The sequence below is a fragment of the Vigna umbellata genome, chromosome 10, assembly GCF_029865625.1.
Source record: "Vigna umbellata cultivar VRB3 chromosome 10, Vumbellata_1.0, whole genome shotgun sequence".
In the NCBI taxonomy this organism is placed as follows: domain Eukaryota; kingdom Viridiplantae; phylum Streptophyta; class Magnoliopsida; order Fabales; family Fabaceae; genus Vigna; species Vigna umbellata.
The window spans coordinates 14,798,228-14,809,610 of NC_142174.1; the positions used below are offsets into that span (position 1 = coordinate 14,798,228).

An 11,383-nucleotide genomic window follows, 5' to 3' on the forward strand; every position below is an offset into this window, starting at 1 on the left:
TCAAAGCAAAATTAAATTCGTGGGTTCTTAGACTTGTAGTTCACACACCTGATGGTGTAAAACCCATTGGGTACATATGGATTTTTATGCAACAACAAAAGAAGAATGGTGAAATTGTTAGGTAAAAAGCATGATTAGTTGCTCAAGTTTTTTCATAAAGATATGATATTGATTTTTGAAGAGACATGTTCGCTAGTATCAACAACATTTCAATATTTGATTAGCCTAGTTGCACAATGAGGTATGCATTTACATATAATCGATGTTGTTACAAGCTATTGATATGATTATCTTGAGAATTATATTTGTATGAAGCTTCCTAAAAGATTTAATTTGCCAAACAATGCAAATTCTAAATAGGATTATTGAATAAAATTGAACAAGTCCTTTTTTATAAACAAAAAAAATCAGGACATATGTGATATAACTAACTTATTGAGTACTTATTAAAAAAAATGTATTTGTCCTTGTATAGAATTCGAATTTGTCATAATTGTTGTTTATGAAGACAACATAAACATCACTTAAACTCCTAATTAGAGACAATTGATTGCTTAAAGAAATAATTTGAGATGAAGGATCTTGGAAGTACAAAGTTTTGTTTCGAATTTCAAATTGAGTATTTAAATAATTGTGTTTTATGTACATCAAAAGACTCATATAGCGAATGTTTTGTTCTATATGGACAAGTCACATCATTTATGCATTCCAATAGTTGTGAGACTCTTAGTGTTGATAAAGACCTTTTTAGACCTTAAGAAAAGGATGAAGAACTTCTTGGTCTAGGAATACTATGTCTTAGTGTTATAAGAGCATTAATGTATCTTGCTTATTATATTCAACATGATATAACCTTTGTTATAAATTTGTTAAACAAGACATAGTTCTTCACCTTATGATACTATGAATATGGACTAATTTAACAATGAAAAGTACGTAAAATAAAGTACTTCTTCGTGCAGAGGATGTCAGAAGAAGAGACGGGAGACATGAGAGTCTAAACGGAAGAATGAAAAAGGATTTGGAACGACTAGAATTTTTGAAAGTGTTTCACTCTTAAAATTCACCAGGGGTCGGGTCGGATATCCTCAAGTATTTTTTTCTCATTTCTTTATCTAGCCATTTAAATATTTAAATCCATTTAACTCGTTTCCATTTATCCACCATTTTCCCAAACCGTAAAGAACAGACCCATCTCTTATTTCTACACGCGGTTTGGGTCCAGGTCCGCACTTTTTCCTCACCCCTATATACTATATTAAATATACTTTTATGAAATAAATAAATGTCACAATAAACAAATTAAGCATCCTACAGTATCATATATATTTATATTCATTTCATCATTTTTAAATGGTAGATTATGAAATTACTTTCAAATTATATTATAAAAATTAGAAAATAAAAAAACTTTTAAATTATACAATTAAAAAATTAAAAATTATGTTTTGAATTATATAATTTAATTTTTTAAAGGAGACTTTCATATCGTACCATTAATTTAAAAATTAAAGAGTATTTTTTAAATTGTGTAAACCAAAAATCAAATGACTCGTGCATTATATGTATTTTTAGTTTTTAAATTATACAATTTAAAAAAAAATTCCAAGTTTTTTGTATTTCAAAAATAAACAGTAAAACGAAGAAAATCAAACATATTTTATGCGGGGGCGCAAGAAGAAACTTATGTAGGTGCGGTATCCACAAAACGTCGTCGTCACTGTGCCACCTTCCCACTGGCGCTTTCTCACTCTGTCAGTGCCCGCTTGCAGAATCTTTCTGGGCATCCCTCATTGCCGACGTATCCGTCTCTGTTTTCAACCGATGGATCGGCCGGCGACCGGAATTGGATTGGACACGCCGATCATGCACGATAGCGACCGTTACGATTTCGTTCGCGATATTGGGTCTGGGAATTTCGGCGTTGCTAGACTTATGAGGGACAAGCAAACGCAAGAGCTTGTTGCCGTCAAGTATATAGAACGCGGAGAAAAGGTTTGTGTTAACTCATCATTTCTTTCTGAAGAAGGAATCGGTTGTATGTTGATGCTGACGACTTTTTCAATTGAGCTTTTAATTTTTTTTTTCTGCCGTTCACTTTTGTCGAGTTGTTTAGTTAATTTTGGTAACATGGTGTCTGAATATGGAAAGTTTAGGATTGCTCAGCCACTTAAATGCTAATCAAGTAACCGTGTACTTTTTTATTGGTTGTACTATAGTAGTAGTGATTCAATTATCATTAATGTGACAATTCAATTTGTCTTCATAGCTTCTTTTTAATTGAACTTTTTGCTTTTATCAACATCTCTTGACAAAAGTAAAATGACTTAATTGTTGATAGATAAGTTTGATTAATGAATAGGGGTCGCTGCACGAAATAAGGTGACTTGATCGATGACTTTTTGCCTTGATGATGAAATGATGCCATAAAGTTTAAGTTATAAGTGGGGATCTGGTGCATACGATTTGTCTGGCTTGTTTTTGGTTGTTCTGATAGCGCACTAGACAGGAGTGGAGTTTACGGAATGAGATATAGAATATAAAATCATTCACGTGTGAACTTATCTGCTTTCACCTAATAGTTTGAGCTTTAGGAATAGTTGGTTCAGGATTTAGCCTTGAAGCTTATACAATCACGTGGTCTGTAGTTCTGTCTTTATTACCCCATTTTTCTGGATAAATGATTAATTTCAGCACAAGGTAACTTGCATTCTTCCGTGCCAGGGAGGGTTTATACATGAGGTGTGTAGTCAAATGTTGGATTGATGCAAGTGGTGAACCAAGATCATCTGGTTTAATTAAATTTTAGGCTTACACATTTACAGAAGAAATAGTGAAAAAATGAATTTATTTTTGGTGGTCTAGCTTACACTTTTTGATTCAAAAATAACGTGAGATGCTTTTTGCCTCTTTCATTCCTATACTGGTTGACAAGGCGCTAGACTGATATTTTTCCTATCATTTACTGTGTTGCAGATTGATCAAAATGTTAAAAGAGAAATAATTAATCACAGGTCTCTAAGGCATCCTAACATTATTGGGTTTAAGGAGGTTTGTTTAACTATTACATTTCTATATTTTTATGGTCAGAGAAAGGAATAATCATATTTATGGAAAATGTTCAATAAAATTTCACTCAGGTCATTTTAACACCTACCCATCTTGCCATTGTAATGGAATTTGCATCTGGAGGAGAATTATTTGCCCGAATCTGCAATGCAGGGCGTTTTACTGAGGATGAGGTTCTTTAAGAATTCTGTTTACTTTTGCTATACTTTTTCAGTCGGCACAAAGTTGTGCTAGTTATCTATTTCCTGTGCAGCTATTAACCTATTGTTATGCCACAGGCTCGTTTCTTCTTTCAACAACTCATATCTGGTGTCAGACACTGTCATGCAATGGTAACTGATCTCTTTTTCCCCCACTATTGGATATAATTTGTAGTTAACCTACATAGAATGTAGTATAGGCAATGTATCAACCTTTTGAGTATTTTCTGCTGAAGAAATATAAGCCATACACTCTTTTGAACACATTCGTTTCTATTGGTTGAAATTACATAAATATGTGGTTCTCACGTATTTAATGAACGTCTCCCATTATTCTGTATTTTTCAATAAATTTAACCAATAGTTAAGAGAAAAGGGTGAACCATGGCGCAGCAATAACAGTTGGGCCTGGTGACTGATTGGTCATGGGTTCAAATACGGAATTAGCCTTTTGCACACACCAGGGTAAGGCTGCATATAATTATCCTTAATACCTTGCATGATGAGGAATCTTCTAACATTGGGTCGTTTGTTAATTGTAACATCTTATTTAAATAGTATAAACACTATTAAGAAAACATAACAGAATCAATACGATAAAACAGTTTAACTCAAGGAATATATAAAATATCCATACAATTATCCAAAATAACTATAAGTCTAACTTTATATACAACACAAAAGGAAATAAAGGAACTATTTATATAATGTCTTTCAAAATATAACTAGATAAACTAAACTACTCTACTCATAACTACACGTCCACGTCATTTCCTCCCAAAGCTTGCTCCACTAAAAGGTCATCTTTCTCTGTTCACACCAACCAGATGATCATTGCAAAAAGAAACCAAACAAATACAAATAGCCAAACAAACACAAGCAACCAAACAAAGAAACACACAAAGGGTAAGTTAATGTTAAAAGAAACAATGGGTCATGCACTTGTGGTAGCCTTTACTGCTCTGCAGAGCCATTGCCAATGGGTTTCACCTTACCACACACACAAGGTTAGTCCGTTCTGCGTTTTAGGCCAAGATGGAGCACCTAGACTAGGACCTCCTGCTACTTTCACCACATGCATCACCCTCTCTACTTGAGAATGAGTGGCCATTAGAGTATAGGATAATCCCCAAGACTGAGTTTCCTACATTCATAGATAAAAATACAATACTTGAAGCAACCGTTAAGAATTTCCTCCTTGGAATTTCTTTCCAAACTCATTTATCCACATATGTAACCTCATGTAAACTCCATCATACAATTCTGTTGGAAATCCAAGTGTGAGTCCAAGTCCCACATTGGATAGAAATGAGAAAGTAAAATACTATATAAAGGTGAAAGACCCATTAACCCATTGCCTTAAGGTTTTGAGTAGAGAGTGGTGCCAATCTCTTATGTGGTTGGGCTCAAATCTCATTTGGTATTATGTCTCCCAAGTGAACCTCCTCCTCGGTAGACCTAATAAATTCTATAAATATTACTAAACATCCATTAAAGTGCTAAAAGCAGTTCAAGCTCAACATGAAATAAGAAAACAAAATGCTCAACTCATGAATCAAAATTCTAATGCTTTAAACCATATTTTTAATGCACTAACTAGCCAACTAAGTCCTAAATGACCTCAAAGTAACCACCAAACAACAAATTTACTTATAAAACCATTCCTCCAATATTTCACCGGTTAAAAGACAAGTTTAAAATGATCTAAAAACATACCTCAAATATTAATTATCTCTCCAAAGCCCCTTCTCTAGAAATTCACCTATCAAAACCTCAATTTAGACTAAAACCAGTCCAACAACACTTCATTTCCTACTTTCAACTCTACGTCAAATTTGCACCTATAGAACTTCAAAACAATAGCATCCAAAGTTCACACCATTATCAAATCACAAGCATACACCGAAATATTCATAAATAAGCAATTATTCACTCGTCAATATACAACATCACTCAATAAGCATTTCAATTAATATCATATTCAACCAAGCATAAATTTCACTACCTATCAAATGCAAATTCATGCTTCTCATACAAAAAAATTAAAGCGAATATTAGCTTCCCTTACCTGACAGAAGATCAAACTTTTCTAGAAAGCCTAAAACAACTCCAACGTACAAAAATTCCTATATGTTCATACGAATCACAGAAACACGAATCACAGAAACACGAATCACAGAAACACGAATCACAGAAACACGAATCACAGAAACACGAATCACAGAAACACGAATCACAGAAACACGATCACATAAATACGATCACAGAAACACGATCACAGAAACACGATCACAGAAACACGATCACAGAAACACGATCACAGAAACACGATCACAGAAACACGATCAGGGTACACCGTTAGGACCACTGATCAACAAAGAGTTTTATAGAAAACTCAGATGATACATGCAACCACAGATAATACGCATGCAAAGGAGAAAAAAATAGACTAAGGAAAAAGAGCAGAAATCAACTTACTCTTTTGTAGAAACTGATCGGTTAGACTTGAAGATCTCACCACGAGAATCACTCAGGCGGTCTCCAATCTTCAAACAGATGAATAAGGGATGAAAATCCTTAGAGAGAAGTTAGAGAACTCTAGAAAAGTGGTTTCTAGAGAGACTACGTGTTTTTTAAATAATGAAACTCGTTCCTCACAAAACTATTTATATTAAAACTAGGGATGACAACGGGTCGGGTCAGGCACGGATAGTGACTACCCGCAACCCGACCCGACAAAAAATCCACCAGCTACCCGACCCGAAAAAAAAATCCACCTACTATCCGACCCGCTACGCGCACGGATACCCGCTTAAAAAATACCTGCGGGTATTTTAAAACCCGCAGATACTAGTGGATACCTGCGAATATCCGCAAGTATTTAAAAATATATATTTTTATAGATTATTAAAATAAAATTACAAAAGATATATAAAATATAATATAAATTAATTTTAATTTTAATTAAATTTAACTTAATAAAATTTAAATTATATTTTCATTTTTATTTTTTGCAGGTAGCGGATATACGCGGGTATGGATAGTATAATACCTGCACTCGACCCGTTTATAAGCGGGTATTAAAATACCAGCAACCCGCGGGTAGTAAATATCTACGGATACCAACTATCCGTCACGTATTTTTTCCACGGATATTTGCCGATGCGGATTCTTTTGCCATCCCTAATTAAAACCTTTTATGATTAAAATAATTGAATCTCGTTAATTTTCAACCACTATCACTTCTAAAATACCATTTTTTAGGTCTTTACATTAACCAATAGTAGAGAGTGTTTTGTTAACTCTCTTTATGTCTGATGTATTGGTTTTATGTATCATAACGTGTCTCCTCATGAAGGAAGTGTGTCACCGGGACTTGAAGTTGGAAAACACTTTGTTGGATGGAAGCCCAGCACTCCATTTGAAGATATGTGATTTTGGATATTCCAAGGTAAGCCTTTGTCATGTCCTTTTCATGTGTGAGTTACATTCTAATATATTTTACTGGGATGTAAGCTCTGGCTCAGTAAATTTACCTCTAAATGATTCTTGTCACAAATTTAACTGAACCTTTCAATATCCACAAATGTTCTTTAGTTTTCTTGTGAAGCTATTTTTTTCTGCAGATATATATAGACTATTCTATTACTTGAGTAACTAATTCCTTAAGATACTAAAGGGTTCTTTTAGTAACTTTTGTTATTGGAAAGGGGAAATTCTGCATGACTATTCATTATGAATATTGATAATCTGAATTACTTAACAAGTTTTTGCTTGATCCATTCTTTATAATTTGGCCTATCCCAGGTTAAGCGATGGAATGATAGACGAGAATGTAGGCTTGAATTCAGAAAAGGCTTAGGTTTTGGAAATTTATGTTCACAAGAGGAAAGCTAGTGAGGGAGAAAATTAGGAAGGTGATCAGTTTGGCTAGGGGTGGAGGGTGAACGTGGGGAAATTGAGGAACGGTGGAAGTTAGTTTTGCATGTTTGTTTTGTTTTAGAGGGAGCGTAACTCTTATTCTCTTAGGAGTTGATGCTCTGCAGGTTGTAAAAGTCATAGGCTCCATTTCTGGTTCTTAATAAAATTGGCTTACTTGTTTCTTAAGAATCCTGTCAATTGGTTCAACTTGTCAAATATTGGTGTTTGGAAGGCTGGCTCATGCTCCAAAGGGTGGTGGATAAAGTAGAAGTGTTTGAAACCAAAGTTGCCACATTTGAGGACTCAGCAAAACTTTCGATGGTGGAATTTAAGCAATCACTTTTTCAGGAGATGAGTAGGACTTGAGATGTTGGACTAGTGCCCATATCATGAATTAAGTTGTGGAAGCAACAGTGAGTGGAGACGCCATGGATCAGTATCTTATGGTGGTGTGAGATTGGGTTTCCCCTAGTTTATGATATGGACACTGCTGTTGGGTCGATCACTATAGTGGAAATTATTTTGAAGTTCTAAATATTTCGGATGAAGTTAAAGTTAAGCTGGTTAAGCAATGGTCCTACTATCCACTTGCTTGTATGAGACTGAAGTGAGATGCTGGTAGTGTGCTATGGAGGTCACTGTTATAACGATCTATTTTGAAGAGCTTTTAAACCTTCATCAAACGAGAAAGGTTGAACAGTATATTTTGAACTTTTGAGTTCTTCTCATCATAGGTAGGATGATTAGCTGAAGCATAGTGTAGCCTGAGTGGTCTTTGGCCAGAGTTGAGATGGTGAGTCTGATATTTTAACCCACGCATCTGATCTAATATGGTGAAGCTTGCTCCTGATTTTGGGGCAGAGGCTATGGGTACATTGGAAAATTTGGCCAGCTCTGCTTTCTGATTGTAGGGGGAGGTTTTTCTTGTGTTTTTCCACAAAATTATAAAGGCAGTTTGCTGTATAGAAAACTGGAGCTACTAAGTTCTCCAAGTTCCCAATATTTAGGGCTTGGCTAAATTTGAATTTAGTTGATAATCGCCATTCCCTTTTGTTAAGAAATTTCTTATCTTGTATGAATGGGTTAAAAGTCTTGCAACGAGCCCAATGTCTTGAATCCTTGTATGAATGGGTTAACTTTTTGTAACACCTTTCTGTGCTGTTTGTATCTTTGAACATTCTTCTTGTGTTTTGATGTTTCACAATTCACATACAGGGGAACATCTAAATCTATGAAAAGTTTCCTGGTGTCTTGAGGCATCTGATATTTAGCGCACAGCAAACCTTTGTGGTGGTGTTAAGATAATTCATCTTGTATTTGTGTCATATTTATGGTACTTGGTAATTAAAATAGATCTTACGTTTGCATGCAATGACACTTGTGAGATCCTACACATTATTTCTTTTTTATCTAATTTGTACCTTATCAAATTTAGGTCACCATTGTATTCTATTTTTTTTCAAATAATCTGCTTTGATAATTGCTATATTTTCTACATATCTAATAGATTTTGTTATTGGCAGTCTTCAATGCTTCATTCACAACCTAACTCAACCGTGGGAACCCCAGCATATATTGCTCCAGAAGTATTGCTGAAGAAAGAGTATGATGGCAAGGTAGAACTACTTTTAGTTTCAGTCGTGCACTTTTTCTGTGTTTATCTCATAATTTGATAGCAATAATTTGTGGGCCAGTGAGGTTTATTGATTTACCCTGGAATAATGATCTAAATAATTTTTTAATAATCTATATGTCATAACTTCAGTGGTAATTTTTGCTTGGTATCTAAACAAATATTTCTTCTCCTCTGGTTGTCATCTACACGCTTTGTTCATGTCTTCTTGGCACAAATTGAAGTTTTTAAATTTAATGTAGTTTTTAAATCTCTACTTTTATTGATTATAAGAGAGCAGGAGATAATTGTCAGTCCTCTTGCATTTTTTTGTCTTTAAATGTTGCATAGGTCCATAGCTTATTGAGATTTCTTTGTCGATAGATAATAAAAGAATAAACGTATAGATGTAATTAAATGACTAAATTAGTTGAGAATATTACAACCGCACCTAACTTTCTTTCGTATAATTTACCCTCTGTTTGATCTTTGTTTATGTCTTTATTTTCTGAACTTATGCACTTAATCTAGTACTCACTCAGTAATCGAGATCAGGAATGAATCATAGTAGTCAAAATAGTGTTATAACAAAATGTCCTCGGGTCACTGCGTGGTTCAAAAAGCATAGCAGTTGTCAAATCAATAGTGTGCAAAATAGTATATTATTGCGTGCTATAGCACTACCATCATGATATAGGCTTCAAAAACCCATTTGTATCCCTAAAACACCGTTTTGGATTTTGGATGATATTGTGATTTCTCTCCCATTTGGATGATTTGAAGCCTCTTCGTTGACAAAAGCTATTTTTAAGAGTCATGATTTCATTTTATTCTGAAGTTAATAGTTTTTCTGTAGACACGACTCACAATGCAACATTATGGTGTTTTTTTATTCATGTATCCAACCTCACCTAACGGGAAATGGCTTGGCTGCTATTGTTGTATGCATAGTATTACTTTTAATGTGCAATGTTGCTAATTAAGCACCTACAGATAAGCATGTATCTTGAGTCTCACCGTGTCATGAAATAGGAATGCACTATGATAAAACATTTCAATTTTTAATTTTACTAATGTGTATATGTAGGTATTTTAATGGATTTTTTGAAATTCCCATGCCCTATTAGATTGCGGATGTATGGTCATGTGGAGTAACCTTATATGTGATGCTAGTGGGATCATATCCTTTTGAAGATCCTACAGATCCAAGGAATTCCTGGAAGACAATTCAGGTTGAACAGATGTTTAAGATTTTTGCATGTTTTCTTTACAAGCCTCTGGTTGCATGAGCACGACCTTTTTTGGTTGGTACCTTGCAGAGGGTTCTTGGTGTCCAGTATTCTATTCCAGATGATACACAAATATCTCCAGAATGTGGCCATCTTATCTCAAGGATATTTGTTTTTGACCCTGCAGAGGTAATTTATATTTTCTATTTAGTCACCTACTGCGAATAAACAATTTGAGGTACACTTCAATTCCTAAGGAATTTTGTGCTATGGATGCATTTTTGTATACCACCATTTTAGCCTCCCACTTGAAAGTGTTAGAATTTTTTTCCTTCTTTCCAGCTGAAGCACTATATAAGCTGGATTTTTGAAGGAGAACCTTCATGTATGGCATCTGGCTTAACAAACACATACATACTCATAATAATAGCCTTTTACATTTTCTAGGTCCTGATCCACTTAGGTTTTATACCTAGCATCAACTAGGAATGTAGGCATTGATAAGAAAATTGTAGGCATATTATAAATCAAACCTCTTTATTGTATAAGGTAGTGATTAACTTCAACTCTTGCTTGTTTATTGATTTATTTGAACCTTATGTTTTGTACATTGATTTTTACAGAGAATCACTATTCCTGAAATATTGAAAAATGAATGGTTTCTGAAAAATCTCCCTCCTTACTTGAGGGATGAAAATATCATGGGTAAGCAATTTGTAGAGTCAGATCAGCCTATGCAGAGCATTGATACAATTATGCAGATAATTTCAGAAGCTACCGTACCAGCCGCAGGGACCTATTCTTTAGACCAGTTTTTGACTGATGATATAATAGATGATGACACGGACGAATCAGACTCTGACTTGGAGCAATATGTAGATAGCAGTGGGGAGATAGTGTATGCCATGTAATTTAATCATCGTCTTCATTTTAGAGAGCGTAATTAAAGGACAGCATCTCAATATTCAACTTTATGGCCTTCTCGGCATCAGGGGAATAGGGAAATAGAAATGCGTGTAGGCCTTATTTCCTGTAGATTGGACGACACGCGAAGTCCATCATGTTCACTTATAAGTTGTATGCTTCTTACATTCTAGACGGGTTGGTGGCTGAGAAATGATAATTATCTTCCTTTCCTCTTTTCTAGTGTTTCTGCCTGCACCTCTTCAGATTTCTTTTTCTATCTCTACATTTTAAAAATAAAATTCTTTAATAAATTTTGAAATTTAAATTTTGTAATTTATTGAAACTTTCAAAAAATCTTTCAACTAACGATTGTAAAATAGTTTACTTGAATGGGGTGGACTGCTTAAAAATTTTATTTATTAATGTGATTCGTCTCGTGGTATGTG

General features: G+C 34.4%; 1 protein-coding gene across 1 annotated transcript; it reads left to right on the top strand.

The window, feature by feature from the left end:
* The first annotated feature begins 1,657 nt into the window (after nt 1-1,657).
* On the top strand, nt 1,658-11,171 carry LOC124845348 (serine/threonine-protein kinase SRK2I-like). Its single transcript, XM_088100293.1, has 9 exons — nt 1,658-1,995; nt 2,977-3,051; nt 3,141-3,242; nt 3,348-3,401; nt 6,628-6,720; nt 8,714-8,806; nt 9,930-10,034; nt 10,122-10,220; nt 10,655-11,171. The coding sequence occupies exons 1-9, from the start codon at nt 1,825-1,827 to the stop codon at nt 10,940-10,942; spliced, it is 1,080 nt and encodes a 359-aa protein (XP_087956419.1). The 5' UTR covers nt 1,658-1,824; the 3' UTR covers nt 10,943-11,171.
* Nucleotides 11,172-11,383: the final 212 nt, after the last annotated feature.